At 48.4% G+C, this 19,094-nt stretch overlaps 1 protein-coding gene across 3 annotated transcripts in view; it reads left to right on the top strand.

Annotated features, from left to right (window-relative positions):
* Nucleotides 1-17,537, top strand: part of FCHO2 (FCH and mu domain containing endocytic adaptor 2) — a 220,784-nt gene extending 203,247 nt beyond the window's left edge. For all 3 annotated transcript variants that reach the window (XM_045020805.1, XM_045020802.1, XM_045020803.1), the window contains 3 exons: nt 1,453-1,517; nt 16,483-16,647; nt 16,952-17,537. In XM_045020805.1, the coding sequence (XP_044876740.1) occupies nt 1,453-1,517; nt 16,483-16,647; nt 16,952-16,974 (253 nt within the window). In that variant the 3' untranslated portion in view covers nt 16,975-17,537. The remainder of the gene's footprint in view (nt 1-1,452; nt 1,518-16,482; nt 16,648-16,951) is intronic.
* Nucleotides 17,538-19,094: the final 1,557 nt, after the last annotated feature.

Below are 19,094 nucleotides of genomic sequence, written 5' to 3'. Positions count from 1 at the left end.
GCCCTTTGACCAGGACATGTTTAGTCCCATGCCTCCCAGTGTAACAACAATAACACAGTTGTCCAGTCCCTCTGGCTGGTCTGCCACAACAATTCTGGGCTCAGTAGTCAGTACACCCTTTTCTCAGGGCTTCCAGTAGTCCATATCCCCTTCTCCAGGGCTTCACACCGCCTCACCGCTGGCTGCTGGGGGAGCTCAGGCCTTCCCACTACATTGGGTTCCAGTCCAGGGACCCTAGGACAGGCAATCAAGGTTCACTGTGCCAGACTCCATGCTGCCATCTTCCTGGACTTCTTCCTACTAAGTCTGTCAGCTGGCCTTTCTAAAGTCAGGACACTCAGCCCCAGCCTCCTCCCCATTAATCCCACACCAGAAGTGCCACTTAATCCAATTTCTGCCCTCCTCAGGCTTGTCCTTTCACCCTCTTACGTTTTCCTTAGTTATTCAGCTGAACACCTCCCACCTCTGAAAGTCCAGATCCTGCCCTTTTATTAGGGCTCACTGCTAGAGCCTGCGCCAGCCTGGTGGCTGCTCCATCTCTCTCCTGGCCTCTTGCCAGCCTTTGCAACTCAGTAGAGGATCCCAGGGCCAATTCTTCCCCGAGTTGCCTCCTTGACCTTCCTGGTCTCTCCACTGTCTAGTCCTGGAGTGACTGCAGAGTTCCTCCTTCTCTCCCTGCAGCCCCCCTTCTGCTCCAGACTTTCTCATTTCATACTACCCACCCAGTTCTTCTCACAGCTGGGACTCATCTTTAATTTGGTCTGACCCACCCTCCCGGTGTAGCTAAGTAGCATAACTGCGCCTCAGGTCTACATTAATCCTTTGTTGCTTGTGTGGGGTATACATCCTCATCACAGGTGATCTGGAATTAAAAACTCCATTCTGAATCAGGCAGGGAAGGGACTTGAACCTTTCTCCTGAGTACCAGGCCAGTACCCTAACCACCAGGATATAATTTCAAAACCTCAAAAGTTGTCACAAAATGGAATTGTCAGCCTTTGGTCAGCTCTCATATCTACATATAGGTCGGTATGTGCTTTGGATGCTGAAGCTAGTTCTAATGTCTGCTTTGGGCGAACTGTTTTACAGTCCCTCCTCCACCTTCTTCAGCTAGCTGCTTAACCTCTTTTCAGAGATTATCTGTGGGAAAGTAATTTTATGCATGAGAAAATGAGATTACTTTTCAGTAACTTATCTAAATATACTGCCTCCAAATCCACACTTATCCACTTCAACCTGTGCCTCTTTGTAGACTTTTTTCAGACAGCTGAATCTGGGAGAGCGGGGGTGGGGGTGAAGGGGTGCCTTTGTATAACCTCTGTCTAAATCGAGTTTAGTACAAGGGTCCCTTCTTAGGGCTAACTGTTTTCCAAGGTCACCAGGTTAAAGGATCTAGGGCAGGAATATATTCTAAAACTTTGTTATTGGTGAGTAACTAGCTTTCTATTTTAGGAATGCAGAACAGATGAAAGCTTTTTGGAAAATATCTGGTATTTCAGAAAAATCAGAGAATGGAGGTAAGTCTGAGTGGGTTTTGCTGATAACTTTATTATATAGAAATAAATTATTTAATTAGAAGAAATACATTTTTATCATTTTCTTTTGTGTTTTACTTTTCCCACTCTGGTGTCTGCACCCTTTTCCATGCTATCTCCGATTCCTGGGTTGCCCTCTCATCTGGTTTACCAAGCTGCCACCACCTCATTCAAATTCACCCTGAAAACTCTCTTTACACAACCCAAAAGCTGAGTTATCAGCCAAAAGAAATAAAAAAAAACACTCTACCTTACTTCTCCTGGAAATCCCAGTATGTCATAAGAACTGCCATACTGGGTCAGACCAAAGGTCCATCTAGCCCAGTATCCTGTCTTCCGTCCGTGGCCAATGCCAGCTGCCCCAGAGGGAATGAACAGAACAGGTAATCATCAAGAGATCCATCCCGTCGCCCATTCCCAGCTTCTGGCAAACAATCCTACTCTCTCTGTCTGTCTGTCTGATTTAAAACTGCTCAGAATAGGAAGTGTTCATTTTTTGTCTTATAAAGCACCAAGAATGTTGTCAGCACTTAGCAAATAACACAGAAGAAACTGAAACTGTTCCCAGATGCTACTTCCTAATTCTCCTGAAATGCTTATTAAAAAACAACACCTAAATTCTTCAAGATTATAAATGGGTTGTTTTTTAATAAATTTAATCTTAAAATCTTAGGTTAGTTGATTAGTTTATTTTATTGTTAATTGGAAGCACAAAATGTAGTTGTTAATGAAGCAGCTATTGGAGAAGAAATGGGGAAACTACTTCAGAGTAGCTAGCACAGGGGTAGGCAACTTATGGCACGCGTGCCGAAGGCAGCACACGAGCTGATTTTTCAGTGGCATTCACACTGCCTGGGTCCTGGCCACTAGTCTGGGGGGTTCTGCATTTTAATTTAATTTTAAATTAAGCTTCTTAAACATTTTTAAAACCTTATTTACTTAAATACAACAATAGTTTAGTTATATATTCTAGACGTATAGAAAGAGACCTTCTAAAAACATTAAAATGTATTACTGGCACGCGAAACCTTAAATTAGAGTGAATAAATGAAGACTCGGCACAGCACTTCTGAAAGGTTGCCGACCCCTGAGCTAGCAGTTCTAATGACTAATCATTGCCATGGATGAGGAAATGTACAGTACATGCCAAGTTTTGCCTGTTTCAGTACCATATGAAAGTGAATAGCAGTTCAAGGAAAGGTAATTTTTAATGCCATTGTTGTATAGTTTAATTGTTGAGCTAAGCAGAAAGTGTACAATAGCTGGATAAATATTAGTTATTAAGATCACATTCTGCATTTTATGTAACTTACAATTTTATTAACCTGGGACAGGAGCATGAATCAGCAATAGAGAGAGTCAAAAGAATACACTGAAATTGGTAGTCTAGAATTTCTCTTTTGTTGCTTGCTCACTCCATCCATTTTTATCTTGATTTTCTGTCCATGTCTGACACATTCTGTCCATTTCCAAATATTATTCTTCAAGTGATTGCTCAGGTGCATTCCACAATAGGCATGCATGCTCACCACGTGCACCGGTGCTGGAAGTTTTTCCCTTAGCAATACCCGTAGGAGAGCGCCCCTAGCAACCCCTGGAGTGGCGCCGCTATAGCGCTAGTTATATACCCCAGCCGGCCCGTCCGCTCCTCAGTTCCTTCTTCCCGCCCGTGACGGCCAGTTGGAACTGTGGAGTGCTGGTCGTCCTCCACTTACCTAGCTCACCTTGGTTCTACTTGTGTGTTTAATGTACATAGTTAGTTGTTAAAATTGGTTAGTTGAGTAGTCATTAGATAGATTAGGGGGAATTAGGGGGGCTTAGCCCCTCTTTTCCCGTCCGGTGCGGGCGTATGCCCAAGACACCGGGATTCAAGCCCTGTGCAGCTTGCCAGCGGCACATGCCGGTTGGGGACCCTCACGACTCCTGTCTTCATTGTCTCGGCGAGGGACATCGACCAGATAAGTGCCCCATTTGCAGATCATTCAAGCCGCGAACGAAAAAGGAGCGGGACATTAGATTACGACAGCTCCTCATGGAATCGGCGCTTACCCCTGCGGTGCCGACACCTTCAGCTCCGCCGTCGTCCTCGGTGCGGAGCGGTCCCCGGCCGGTCCGGTACCGAGACTGTTAAGAAGCAGCCGGCACCGAAGCCCCGGCACCGCTCCCATTCACCATCTGGGAAACGGAAGCCGCAGCCCAAAGCCGTAGAGACTGCTACGTCGAGGCCACCGGTCCAGCAGCCAGTAGCGGCGCCTTTGGCACCGACCTCGACAGCGCACGGACCGTGCGCGGTACCGTCGACTCCGGCGCCAGCAGGGCCGTCGAGTCCGGTACCCCCGCACTCCCCGGTGCAAACCGTGGTCGAGCTGCCTCTCCCGTCCATGCCCGAGACGTTCTCGACGGCGAGGGAGCTCATAGAGCTAACAGAGGCACCGAGCCTCCGGCCCCCGGCACCGCCGGTGCGGGCTGTTCCGTCAGTGGGCAAACCGGCCATGGTACGGCCTGCCACTCCTGACAAACGGGATAGAAGGCGATCCAGGTCCCGCTCCCGGTCCCGATCCCGGAGACGGTCACCTTCCCGCCGTTCAAGGTCACGGCACCGGTCTCCATCCCGGTACCGCTCTCCTTCTCGGCGCCGGTCGCAGTCCTGGTACCGCTCCTCATCGCAGTACCGGTCGTACTCCCGGAGGCGTTCCAGGTCCCGGTCCCGCTCTCCGGACCGTCGGCACCGAGGAAGGTCCGGATCCCGGCGCCGCTCCCGACGCCGTTCTTGAAGCCGCTCCCGTCGACGACGGTCGAGATCGCGGTCGACCTCCCGGTACTCTTGCGGTCGAAGGTCCCGCTCGCGCTCCCGGTACCAAGACGATCGGCACCGGTACCCGGCACCGTCCACAGACAGACTGGTGGCATCGACGGCGCAGTCCCTGAGCGCCTCTGCCCCCCCGTGGCCTTCCCGCCAACCGTCGGTCGCTTCACACGACGGCAGCGGTGCAGATTACCGCGCGGACCCACAAGGACAAGACCTTGGTCCTCAGCAATGGGGCTTCTGGACCCCCTGGGCTTGTCATGAGGCTCAGGGCGCCCCCTCCCTCCCGCGACAGGGGCCCTCCGACCACAGGGTGCCGGAAGCCACCGTCAGCAGGCCCCCTCCATCGCCTCCGGTTGAGGTTCCACCGCCGCCGGTGCAGGCGGAACATCCCGTGGAGGCGGCGGCTTCACACCCCATGGACGAGCCTCAGCCACTTCCCATTGGTCAGGGCCATTCCTCGTCTTCCTCGCCCGACGAGGCGGTGGCGGGATCCTCGTCATCCGATCCCCCACCGATTGACTTACGTGCCCATCAGGACCTCCTTCGTCGGGTGGCACAAGCTATCAACCTCCCGGTAGCAGAGGACGAGGACCCGATCACTAATGTGGTCGGAGCGGAGGCCCCCATGCGAGTGGCCCTGCCTTTTGTTCGGACTATCCAGAGAAATGCCACCACACTCTGGCAGTCACCTGCGTCCATCCCTCCCACTGCCCACGGAGTGGAGCGGAAGTACTCGGTACCCCCGACTGGGTACGAGTACCTGTACACCCACCCGGCCCCGGACTCCCTAGTTGTACAGTCGGTGAATGACCGGGAAAGAAATGGGCAACCGGCGCCAGCACCAAAGTCCAAGGACGCGCGCAGGATGGACCTGTTGGGCCGAAAGGTCTATTCGGCTGGCGGCCTCCAATTACGCATAGCCAATCAGTTGGTTCTCCTGGCCCGCTATGCCTATGATAATTTCGTGGCCCTCTCTAAGTTTACAGAGTTTGGTTCCCACATCCTCCAGGCAGGAGTTCTAAGCCCTGCTAGAAGAGGGCAAGAAAGCTACCAGGTCCTCCATCCAGGCCTCACTGGACTCTGCAGATTCCGGAGCCAGGACCTTGGCATCGGGAGTAACAATGAGAAGGATCTCCTGGCTGCAATCGTCCACCTTGCCGCCAGAGGTTCAATATACATTGCAAGACTTGCCCTTCGATACCAAGGGCCTATTCTCGGAGAAAACGGACTCCAGAATCCAGACCCTTAAGGATGGGCGCATTGCCATCCGCACGCTGGGCATGCACACGCCTGCGACACAGCGGAGATCCTTCAGGCAGCAGCCCTTTCGCCCGTTCAATCAGTCCAGGTCACGGCCTGACAATGCACGCAGGGGCAGACTGAACCGCCGTAGACCATCGGGCAATCGGCGTACCCAGTCCCAGGCGCCTTCCAAGGCCCCCCAAGGGCCGAAGCAGGCGTTTTGATGGGACGCCCGAGGACGGCCCATCAGTCTCTCCCCCGGATCCTTCCCCGTTATTTTTCAATCGTCTTTCCCACTTCCTCCCGGCGTGGTCCCAGATTACATCGGACAACTGGGTGCTACGCACGGTAGAGTCTGGTTACCATCTTCAGTTTGTTTCGCCCCCACCCACCCACCCCGTCCCTCTTCAGGGACCCCTCTCACGAGCAAGTCCTCTTACAAGAGGTCGAGTCTCTGCTGAGCTTGGGTGCTATAGAGGAGGTGCCGAGCGATCTGCGAGGCAGGGGATTTTATTCCCGATATTTCTTAATCCCCAAGGCGAAGGGAGGTCTACGACCCATACTCGACCTCCGAGAGCTCAACAAATACCTTGTCAAGCTCAAGTTTCACATGGTGACCCTGGGGACTATCATTCCCTCCCTGGATCTGGGAGACTGGTTTGCCGCCCTCGACATGAAGGACGCGTATTTTCATGTCGCCATTTACCCTCCTCATCGGCGCTACCTGCGTTTCGTTGTCAACAATACGCACTACCAGTTCACAGTGCTACCCTTCGGCTTCTCTACAGCGCCGAGGGTATTCACCAAGTGTATGGCAGTGGTGGCCGCGGCCATCCGCCGTCGTCGGATACATGTCTACCCCTATCTCGACGACTGGCTAGTCCGAGGACCATCCCGCCAACTGGTGGCGTCCCACATGGCCACGGTCCTAGCCCTGTTTCAGCGTCTAGGGCTTATGATAAATGCCGAGAAGTCGATGTTGACCCCTTCGCAAAGAGTGGAGTTCATCAGTGCGGTCCTGGATTCCAATTTGGCCAGGGCCTGCCTGCCCCAACCTCGGCATCAGTCTCTGGTCTCTCTAGTTCGGGACCTACAATCTTTCCCACGGACAACGGTGCGTTCCTGCCTCCGCCTTCTGGGCCACATGGCTTCGTGTACGTTCGTCACTCAGTACGCGAGGTTGCACCTTCGCCCGTTTCAAATTTGGCTTGCGTCAGTGTACCGGCCCCACCGCGACTCCATCGATATGGTAGTCACGCCCACGAAGCCGGCCCTCGCTTCGCTCACCTGGTGGCTGGACCCAGCAGTCGTGTGTGCCGGAGTCTCTTTCCGCCCTCCTCAACCATCCGTCACTCTGACCACGGATGCGTCAGAGCTGGGGTGGGGGGCGCACCTAGCCGACCTGCACACCCAAGGTCTTTGGTCGCCCCGAGAGCTCTCCCTCCATATCAATGTCAGGGAGCTGCGGGCGATTCGCCTCGCCTGTCAAGCCTTCTGCTCCCGTCTCCAAGGGCGTTGTGTCGCGGTGCTGACAGACAACACAACAGCGATGTTTTATGTCAACAAGCAGGGTGGAGCCCGATCTTCCCCGCTGTGCACGGAGGTGATGCTACTGTGGGACTTCTGCATAGCCCACTCCATTCACCTGGTGGCGTCCTATCTTCCAGGGGTGCAGAACACGCTGGCCGACCATCTCAGCAGGTCGTTCCTGTCCCACGAGTGGTCCCTCCGCCCAGATGTGGTACACACGATTTTCCGGAGGTGGGGGTTTCCCCGGATAGACCTGTTCGCCTCCAGAGAGAACAGGAAGTGCCACCAGTTCTGCTCGTACCAGGGTCGCGCCCCGGGCTCCCTGTCGGACGCATTCCTCTGCCCCTGGACGGGTCACCTACTATATGCCTTCCCTCCGTTCCCGCTCATACATCGGGTGCTTCTCAAGCTTCGGAGGGACAGAGCCCACCTCATACTCGTCGCTCCGGCCTGGCCGAGGCAGCACTTGTACACTCTGCTGCTCGAGCTATCAGTACGAGATCCCATCCCTCTACCCTTATGGCCGGACCTGATAACGCAGGACTTCGTCAGGCTCCGAAACCCGGACCTGCAGTCCCTCCATCTGACAGCCTGGTACCTGAGTGGTTGACCCACGCTGAGCGGGCTTGTTCGGTGGCGGTCCAGCGAGTCCTGCTGGAGAGCAGAAAGCCCTCCACTCGCTCGACCTACCTCTCTAAATGGAAGCGATTCGCCATATGGTGCGACCAGAGAGACATGAATCCATTCGTCGTACCTATCCCAACGATCCTGGACTACCTCTGGTCACTTAAAGAGCAGGGTCTCGTGGTCTCATCGTTAAAGGTGCACCTGGCGGCGATATCTGCCTTCAGGCCGCCCGTCAGTCACCGGTCCATCTTCTCCGATCCGACGGTTTCCCGCTTCCTCAAGGGTCTAGAGCGTTTGTTCCCGCCAGTGCGGCCTCCGACTCCGCCCTGGGACCTGAATCTGGTCTTGAGCAGGCTCATGAGAACCCCCTTTGAGCCCTTGGCTACGTGTTCGCTGCTCCACCTGTCGTGGAAAACAGCTTTTCTCGTCGCCATAACCTCAGCGAGGCGAGTTTCCGAGCTCCAGGCCCTGACGGCCGGTCCTCCGTACACCATCTTTCATGCGGACAAGGTCCAGCCTCACCCGGCCTTCCTCCCTAAGGTGGTGTCAGCCTTCCATGTAAATCAGGACATTTTCCTTCCAGTTTTTTTCCCGAAGCCTCATGCCTCGAGTCGGGATCAACAGCTGCACACCCTGGATGTCCGCAGGGCCCTTGCGTTCTACATACAACGAACAAAATCCTTCCGGCGTTCGCCGTAACTGTTCATAGCAGTTGCAGAGCGCATGAAAGGCAAACCGGTCTCCTCTCAGAGGATTTCCTCATGGGTCACTGCATGCATCAGAACATGCTACGAGCTGGCTGGTGTGCCAGCTAACCGTCTTACCGCTCACTCTACGAGAGCGCACGCCTCATCTGCCGCCTTCCTGGCCCATGTCCCCATTCAGGACATCTGTAGAGCGGCCACCTGGTCTTCTGTCCACACCTTTGCTTCCCACTACGCGTTGGTGCAGCAATCCAGAGACGATGCAGCCTTTGGCTCCGCAGTCTTGCACTCTGCCACGTCTCACTCCGACCCCACCGCCTAGGTAAGGCTTGGGAATCACCTAACTGGAATGCATAGGAGCAATCACTCGAAGAAGAAAAGACGGTTACTCACCGTTGTAACTGTTGTTCTTCGAGATGTGTTGCTCCTATCCATTCCAGACCCGCCCTCCTTCCCCACTGTCGGAGTAGCCGGCAAGAAGGAACTGAGGAGCGGACGGGCCGGCTGGGGTATATAACTAGCGCTATAGTGGCGCCACTCCAGGGGGCGCCCAGCTGGCCCGCCGGTGTTGCTAGGCTAAAAATGTTCCGAAGAGCCGTGCACGCGCGGCGCGCACACCTAACTGGAATGGATAGGAGCAACACATCTCGAAGAACAACAGTTACAACGGTGAGTAACCGTCTTTTCCTTCTTGCTGCCCGTGAAGGTGCTTTGGAACGGCTCTGCTCCAGCTCTGCTGTATCTTTCCCTCTTTGGACTTTGTTAGTTCGTAGTTAGTAGTACCTGTAGTTACCAAAAAAAAAAAAAAAAAAAGTTTAGTTACAAAAGTTAAGTGCACCCGGGTCAGGGCATGCCCCGCGCTTTAAGTCATGCAACACTCGCAAACAGCCTATGCCTGTGAGTGACCCACACGTGGACTGTTTACACTGTCTGGGGGAAACCCATCTCAGCGACCGCTGCAAAATTTGCAGATCCTTCAAACCTCGGACCGAGAAGGAGCAGTACACACCGCTCTGAATCAGCACTGTGGCATCGCTGCACGGCAACCCAGTGGTGCCCTCCACCGGTCAGCACTGCTCTCCGTCCACGGGACACTCTAAAAAGGCTAAGAAGAGGTCTTCTCTGCCAAGGCACCGGAGCAAAGCTAGGGGAGAGACTAGACCAGCGCTGGGCAGCTCTCGATCCCCATTGGCCTCGCGACCTCCGACTCAAGTTGAGTGGAGTAGCCCAGCCCACTCTGAGCCAACCTCCCCGGATGCCAGTGGCCACATTCGGGTGCCCTCCACACCAGAGACCCTGCAGGCAGCTCGAGACATTATGTCTCTACTGGTACTGGTTGCACCTCTGTCAACAGCAAGCCGCCACTCGGACCCCCACAGTCGCCGCCTGAATGGTACCGCTCATGGTTGAGGGAAGGTTCCCGATGCTGTCATCAGCACAATGACCGTCCCACGCACGGCCCGCACTAGTCCCCGTCAACCCCCAACAGGTTGTCTGGCTGGGTGCCAAGCAGGAGGGGTTCAAGGCACCGCTCCACCTTGAGGGAACGCAGACCTCGCGATGAGAGCGTGCCCTGCCAAGACCAGGACAGACAGCACTGGAGGTCGTTATCTCCAAGAAGCTATCATAGCCCCTTGCAGTACAGACATAGACGCCGCTCCCACTCTTCGTCTCATTCAAGGTCCCCGCCACGGCACCACTCCCGCAGCCCCAGGCGTCAGTCACTGGCACCCCAAAGTCGCCGATCCGCCCATCGGAGCCATTCGCGGAGCAGCCGCTAAAGATGGTACTCCCACTCCTCCACACAGGGATCGCGGTCTCGTGTTCAGCACCACTCCTGACACCGTCACTCATCCCAGTCCCAGGACAGTGGTAGATCATATGCCAGCCTGGCCTCCCTTCAAAGTCAACAGTTGGTGGACCAGGTGAGTCAGTCCGCTGTGACGGTGCCACAGCAGGTGCAGTGGCATCTGGCTCCCTGGCCAGCGCTGTGGGCCCCGTGGTGGCTTGCTCGGTGGCCGGAGCCTCGGGGATGACCATCAGCCTCCCTCTCTCGGCCTCCCAGAAAAGGGTCAGCGGAGCGCTCATCCCCAGTCCCGCACTTAGAAGGGGACCAAGTGGTGGGACCTGCGGCATAGGTGGGGACGCAGAGCACCGCACCCCCATCATCCTTTCCCGATGAGGCGATCACGGCCCCTCCTCCTCCCATCCTGCAGGAAGACACAAAAGCTCACCGGGAACTGTTGAAAAGGGTGGCATCAAGCCTCAACCTACAAGATGAGGAGGTGGAGGAACCCTCAGATTCCCTCTTCAATGTTCTCCTGGCTTTGGCACTGGCCAGGGTGGCTTTCCCACTCCATGAAGGGATGGCAAAGATCTCAAACACCCTGTGGCAAGCCCCGGCTTCCTTGCCCACCATCTCTAAGAGGGCAGAAGGGAAGTATTTTGTGCCCGCCAAGGGGCATGAATATCTGTATACCCACCCCGCTCCCAACTCTCTAGTGGTCGAGGCGGTCAACCATAGGGAGCATCAAGGTCAACCCGCTCCTACTCCTAAGAATAAGGACTCCAAGGAAACTGGATTTATTCGGTAAAAAGATTTATTCATTCTCAAGCTTCCAACTGAGGGCGGCAAACCACCAAGCCTTGCTGAGTAGATACGACTTCAGTTTGTGGGGCTCACTGCCCAGATTTGCAGATGCCCTCCAGGAGCGTGATAAGAAGGAGTTTAAGGCTCTGGTTGAGGAGGGCATGGCTGCCATCAGGGAGTCCCTTCAGGCAGCCTAAGACACTGCGGATATGGCTGCAAGGTCCACGGCTTCTGTGGGGGGAGGGGATAGCTCAGTGGTTTGAGCATTGGCCTGCTAAACCCAGGGTTGTGAGTTCAATCCTTGAGGAGGCCATTTAGGGATCTGGGGCAAAAATCTGTCAGGGGATTGGTCCTGCTTTGAGCAGGGGGTTGGATTAGATGACCTCCTGAGGTCCCTTCCAACCCTGATATTCTATGAGGAGAGCGTCATGGCTCCTGCTGTCTGGATTATCCAGCAAGGCACAGAACTCCATGCAGGACCTTCTGTTCGATGGCAAGGCCCTGTTTGCAGAACAGACAGATGTGAAGTTACACAGTCTGAAGGACTCCGGTACAACATTAAAGACCCTCAGTCTCTACCAAGTTCAAACCGCAGCAGGCTCCCACTCCAGATACAAGCCCCCTTATAAAAAATTGGTGGGCCACTGATCAGGGTGTCTCGCCAGTGGCTGCTCCGATCCAGCTTATACTAGACTATCTCCTTCATCTTAGAGCCCAGGGCCTAGCGCCCTCGTCAGTCAAGGTGCACCTGGCAGCCATAATGGCCTTCCACCTGCCAGTGCAGGGCCACACAATATTCTCTTATGCCATGACCAGTCAATTCCTTAAGGGCTTAGATCACCTTTTTCCGTATGTTAGACACCCCTCCTCCCCCAGTTCCCCAGTGGGACCTGAACCTGGTGCTGACCAGGCTAACTGGACCTCCACGTGAGCCGCTTGCTACATGCTCCCAAGTCACACCTCTCGTGGAAAGTAGCCTTTCTGGTGGTGATCATGTCTGCTAGATGGGTCTCAGAGCTCTGGGCCCTGACTGCCGAATCCCCGTACACGGTGTTCCATAAGGATAAGGTCCAGCTCTGCCCACACCCTTCATTGTTGTTCGCCACGGCTGAACGCATGAAAGGTCAGCCAATCTCCACTCAGCGGCTCTCCAACTGGATCACCTTGTGTATCCATACTTGTTATGACCTGGCGGGAGTTTCCCTGCCGCCAATTGTGAGGGCGCACTCAACTAGGGCGCAAGCCTCGTCAGCTGCCTTTCTGGCCCACATCTCTATTCAGGACATTTGTAGGGCTGCCACATGGTCATCAGTTCACACGTTTACCTCACATTATGAGATCGTCTCCCAAACCAGGGAGGACGCCATGTTCGGCAAGGCAGTGCTCCGTCCCAACTGTCTGTGAATGCCTACCCACCTCCAACAGATATAGCTTGGAATCACCTATTGTGGAATACACATGAGCAATCCTTGAAGAAAAGACAGTTACCTTTCCGTAACTGGTGTTCTTTGAGATGTGTTGCTCATGTCCATTCCACATCCTGCCCTCCTTCCCCTCTGTTGGAGTTGTCTGGCAAGAAGGAACTGAGAGTGGGGGGAGCGCGCAGCACCCCTTATACCGTGCCATAACCGCGCCACTCCAGGGGTCGCTAGGAGTGCTCCCCTGTGGGTACTGCTAAGGGGAAAACTTCCGGCACTGGTGCACGGGGCAAGCACGCACTCCTATTGTGGAATGGACACGAGCAACACATCTTGAAGAACATCAGTTACGGAAAGGTAACTGTATTTTTTTTCCTCATTTTTGTCAATGGTTTTTTTTCTCGCTCTTCTTTCTGTCCACTTACTTTCTAAAGCAGTATCTCCTATGTCATCTAATTCTAAGGTGCCAATATCTATGGCATATAAGCATCACCGCTTAGATACTAAGGAGGGAGGAAAGATGCCATAGCATGAGTCAATCTACCTCTCATTTTCATTCATATTTACTTCATACTCTGTTCACCTTTTCCTTGCTCTGTCCCATATGCCATTGTCTCAATACCCATTGCTCCTGTTCTGATGTTTCCTCAACTTTGTCATGCTGACATCTGTATTCCATTGTCTTCCCACATTCTTACCCCTTTGTCTTTCTATATAAATAATAGTATTCAGCACTTGCTACGTAGCAGTTGATAAATATTAACTATTTGTCACACCACTTATGAGGTAGGAAAAAATTGTATTATCCCAGTTTTACAGATAGTGGAAACTAAGACATAAAAGTTAAGTAGCTTGACCAAGGCCACAAAGAGAGAGAGATTTCTAATACCAGAATAAAATGCTGGAGTTCTTTGCTCTGTCCAGTGTTTAATGTGTTAGAACATGTTGCAGTTTCTTGTGGCCAAACACCATGTTGGCTGTGCAGCTGCAAGGATCTGCCCCGTGGTCAGGTAGTTTGTAGCAGCTGAGTCAGCAAACATACACATGAAAAATAGAAGAAGTTTTTCATCAGATTTAAAAGTACTTTGCAAAGGTGGATACTGTTATGGGAAAGTGCATATAAATTGACTTGCCAAGTATGTGTCAGAGTTAGTGACAGAGGTGGGAATTGCTTTTAAGGCCAGAAGAGGTACAGTTGGGATCAGGTAGCATGACCTTCTGTATAACACAGGCCAGTAATACCTGCATCAAGCCCAGTAAGATTTTCAGCGATGTCAAACACCCACAGCTCCTGTTGACTTCAAAGAGAAAATATGTGGACTAGGAATAATTAACTTCCAAAAGGGAGACTTATTTAATTTTGATGGGACTAGTAGAAGTCATTGAGTGCTCCTTTTTCCTCCTATTCTATAATATGAAAACAAGGGAATGCTTCTTTAGAACTAAAGGAAGGAAATAAATGTTTGTTCACTGTATATTGAACATGAGAATTCACTGTCCCAGTGGCCTTGTCTACACTAGAAAAATATATAAGCATGTTTCTGAAGTGGCACAGTTCCCTTATCTACATTACAGCATTTTCCAATGGAGCTCCACTGGCCCAGAAAATGTTTACAAGTTTTGCCAGTGTAGGTGCACCCAGTCCATTGAGACAAACACTGATTAGATTTAGATACTTACTTCCTTTGTAAAGCGCTTTGAGATCTGCTGATGAAGTGCACTTTATAAGAACTGCTGTATTAATTTAGAATGAAATAATTGGACCCAGAGATGATAACGAGATGCTGAAACTGCCAAACATTGAACAATTTTACACAAGGTTCAGGGTTTGGGTATACAGATTCCTCAGTCTACTTAGTACCAGGGCAAACACCATTAAAAATCCTTTTAAACCTTTTATTAAAGATACAGAAAAAGGAAAATCAGTTAAAGCATTTGAAATGTAGAGTGTTCAGTAAGGCTTTCACTTTCACAGTATCCCTTGTTTCCTTTCCCTGTAGATTAAGGAGGAAAAAAACCCTTGTTTCACAGTCCCTTATATAGCAATAACTGTCCTTTTGGGGAGGAAAGAAAAAAGATTAGTTGAGAGGAGTTGGAGCTGTTGTTATTGCTGCTGCTGTTAAAGTCCAATCCTGTTTCCTAGAAGACAAAAGAGCACACAAAAGGGAAGAGAAAAGAGCAGCACAGGTAGAAACAGCTTCTGTCTCTGGTGTTTATTTTTACTTGCAGCCTCGCTGCTGGAGAAACACAGGCATAACACAATATCTTATCAGCCACTCCAAAACCAGGCAAACTTGTATCAGCATGGGGTTGTTTAGAGCAGGGGTTCTCAGACTTTTGTACTGGTGAGCCCTTTCACACAGCAAGCCTCTGAGTCCGACCTCCTCCTCCTCCACCCCCCCTATAAATTAAAACCATTTTTTAATATATTTAACACCATTATAAATGCTGAAGGCAAAGCGGGGTTTGGGGTGGAGGCTGACAGCTCACGACCCCCCAAGTCATACCCTTGCGACCCCCTGAGGGGTCCCGACCCCCGTTTGAGAACCCTGGTTTAGAGCATTGCTTTTAGCTGCCTTTCTGGTTAGAGGCTTACAGCAGTGTTGCAAACTATACAGTCTTGAGTGGCTAAACCAGACTCCTATAAACAGAAGGAAAAACGAGAGAGAAGAAAGAGAAGCAATAAGATAGGTAAGGAAAAGGATTGTGTGTGGTCAGACCAAGTCTCACATCCTAGGTAGTATTTGAGATTGAGCCAGAGCTCCTGGAGGTGATGATATCATCTGGGTTCCTCTTGTGGCACAGTCTGGTCACATCTCTTAGGGATTATCTACACACACAGCGCTGCAGCAGCACCAATGCAGCGCTTAGTGAAGATGCTAGTACACTCACAGGAGAGGTTCTCCCATCAGCGTAGGTACTCCACTTCCCCAAGAGAAACCCTCCTGTCGACATAGCGCTGTTTACACCAGGAGTTAATTTGGTATGACTGCATTGCTCAGGGATGTGGATTTTCCACACCCAAGTGACATAGTCATACCAACATAAATCTGTAGTGTAGACCAGCTTTAGGATTAGGATGATGAAGGCACAGTGGTGTTGCACTGGATTCTGGGGTCAGAGGAGAACGTGGATGGGGGCAGCCACAATGGTAAAGCTTGCTGCAACAGTTGTTGGCAGACAGCTGTGGGGGTTTTTGCTAATTTTCTCAGGTTTTTTTTCTCTCTCTTTAAGAGCCCCAAAAGGGAATGATGAGTGGAATAGCCCATCCTCTCATTATTTTGTCCACTCATTAGGCCTAATTTCTGACACACTAATTTTGGTCGTCTGATGTTTGGATCCACACTTTTATTTACCAGGCATGAATTTAACACAGTCCTTCAGTTATAAAAGTAGGTCTTTTTGTGTGGACTAATTCTGTTTTTCTATCTCCCTTTTGCACTTTTTCCCATTGACAGGTGTTGTTATAGTTTACTGTGATATTTTATGAACCTTTACCCACTTTTCACAGTTGAGTTTACAGCTAGGGTAAATTTGTATACACAATTATTACAATATAATCCCTCTATTGTATTATTGTGTAATCCTGTCATTGGAGGTTTTTAAGAAGAACCTGGACAAACACCTGTCATAGATGGTCTTGGTTTACTTGGACCTGATAACCTATCAATGTCCATACCAGCCTGTGTTTCTATGATTCTATATGATTAGCAACATTTGCAGATCAACAAGCTTAAACAATTATTATAGGAGACTCAAATACATTTCAGCTGATTGATCTCCACATAAAGCTATGTAGATTATGTGCTGCCTTTCTCTGAAGCATCCTTATATATTAGTTGCTGCCTTAATCAGAATACTGGACAAATAGACCAATTATGTGATTTGTTATGGAAATGTGTATATATATTCCTACACTCCCAGAAATTAGAGATATTTATATTAGTGTACTGCCTATTACTTGTGTTTTGTGAGAGAGTTTTATTTTATAATCTCAATCCATTTAATTTTGTCATTATTTGTATAGGTTCTGGATCCCTAAGGGCAAAATTTGATCTTTTAGAAGGACCCAGTAAAGCAGCTACACTTGCAGTGCAATTCATTAGTGAAGGAAGCACCCTTTCAGGTGTAGATGTAGAGCTAGTAGGCACTGGCTACCGGCTTTCCCTAGTTAAGAAGAGATTTGCCACTGGTAAGAAATTGAGATTTTTATATTTTTGAACTAACATGATTTACTAATGTAACTCTGACTCTTCTAATTATCTGTATGGAGCATTTTTATACTTTGTCTACTAATTATCTGGTATATAAGCATGGAGTACTTATGCAATGCATAATGGAAGTAGTTATTGGTGCTTACTATAAATGAAAACAAAAACACTGTTTCCAGGAAAATACTGAAACTTTCCTTTAACTAATGTTTTGTGGTCTTGTTTATTGTAGAACATAATTACTGTAAGTATTATAATTGCAAGAGGTTATTTATATTTTTTCAGGACGATATATGGCAGATTGCTGATGAACCTGTGGAAATCATTGAATCAAAGGAGCATAAGAAGCTAACTCTATTTTCTCTACCTTTCAAACACTATTTTAACATGCATTACTTTTTTTAAACTTTGACCTGTTTTACAAAATAAAAAAATGCACTTTTTTAAAGAAGTCATTTTGGGGGAAAAAATATTACTTTATAATAGCACTGAAGTGAACTTCAACACTGTTTGTAAATGATCAACTGCAATCTTTAGGGAACTTGTTTATTCAGATTTTAGTAAATTTATATGAACTAAATCAAAATACTAATCATTAGCTATATTGAAAATATATGAAACTATATTATACTGTAAACATTAAACTTAAAAAAGTAGGAGAGCAAGCACAAAATATTTTAGCTTTGCATAAATAATATTCATATATATCTGTGTCCTTAATTGCCATTGTGCAAAGCAAACAGAGGCAAAGATAATCTCTCCGCCCACTTATGTTACATTCATGTGCTATAAAAACAGTTGTTAGAAAGAGATGTATACAAAAAGTATGTGATTCCCATGTACCATATATTAAAGTGTAAATTGTTTTATATGTAAGATTTAATTTTTTTTCTTAAGTGCAATGTGTTAAAAATTGCAAAAGACAGCAGAAATACTTACTTCTGCTGTTAGTAAATTCTATGGGAATTGTGATCGTTTGAATTAATGCTGTAGACTTAATTTATTTTTATATGGATTACATAACATTTGTGCCTTTTTTTAAACTGCCTGTCCAATTTGTTGTTGATGTGCCTCACTTCCTTTCTCAGTCTGGCTCTTCCATACCATGGTGTATGTAATGCATAGAACTTCATAAAATTCCTTTGAGTGGAATTTAGAAAGTATATTTACAATAACTGGAGGTTGCTTTGTAAAATATTTAAAATACTGGATTACTTCCTTATGGGGTAATTGCAATACATGTAGCCATTGTAGAGGGAAATGAATAGCGCAAGACTTTAATATAATTACAGAAAAACTCAGTGTCAAAGTTTCAACTTTAATCTCACCAAAGATGTGTGAATTCTGAAGATGCATAAAGAATGATAAAAACAGGCTAATTTTTAAAACAAATGTAGCATTTCCCTTCACTCTGACTACTAAGTTGTTGAAGATTTAAGTGCTTTATGGACTTGTGATATGAATGTAAAGGTTGTGCTTTGTGAGGAATAGCATTTTAGAAAGGTATATTTTTGGTAGCAGCAAGAAAAGTGCTGTCATTTGCATTATTAATTTAAGCTTCACTGAAAAACTACCACTTCGTATGTTTGTATTGTCACCTAATCTATTTGCCATATGCAAAATATAGGGAAGTGATCTGAAGTGACACATTGGTAGTATTTCTTAAAACTGGTTAGTAACTTCAAAAATCTGTTATGTATTGTGCTATTGTTAAACAAGTCCTTATTAAGTGCAGAAATCAAATGTTTTGGGGCAGAATAATTTAATAACCTGAAAATGGGAACTGTATATTATAATTCTGAATACCAATGTCTATTCAGATTATATACTGGAAGCAATAATAAATTGTTTTGTTTGTGTAATAATTCAGGTAAAACCACTAACAAATTGGACTGCTAAGCTTTACACAGATGAATTTTCAGGACACTTATGTAAGTTCTGATTCACACTACAGACAAGAGAGTCCATTGTTAAACAATATACAGTACAGTATGTGCTTTTTATACATATTCCTTGTTATAACAAACCTGAATTAAATTTGACTGGAGCAGTACATATGGCTCTTAATTTGCTAAAATATTACTCTTTACTGAATAATGAACATAACTAGAATATCTAATTCTTATTGTAATTGGCATTTAAAATGGTACAATCTTTTACTGGAATCTTAATTGTAATTTGCTTTGCAATCAAGCTGTGTGTTTAACCTGATAGTTATTTTATTATTGAAATCCAAGAATTATTTTACTCTCCATTTTTAATCAAGTATTACTTACATTTCTAAATTAATGAAGTAGTTAAGTTTCAACAATTTAAACTAGCATTCATACCAGGTGATAAAACATACATTTATAATGGGTACAGGTTACAATTTTGAAGCCATACAAATTTATATAGACTTTTTATAGAGAAATCCATCAACAGTGTA

Source organism: Mauremys mutica, chromosome 6, assembly GCF_020497125.1.
Source record: "Mauremys mutica isolate MM-2020 ecotype Southern chromosome 6, ASM2049712v1, whole genome shotgun sequence".
Classification (NCBI taxonomy): domain Eukaryota; kingdom Metazoa; phylum Chordata; order Testudines; family Geoemydidae; genus Mauremys; species Mauremys mutica.
Note: the sequence above shows the minus strand (reverse complement) of the source record. Positions and strands in the feature narration are given on the sequence as shown.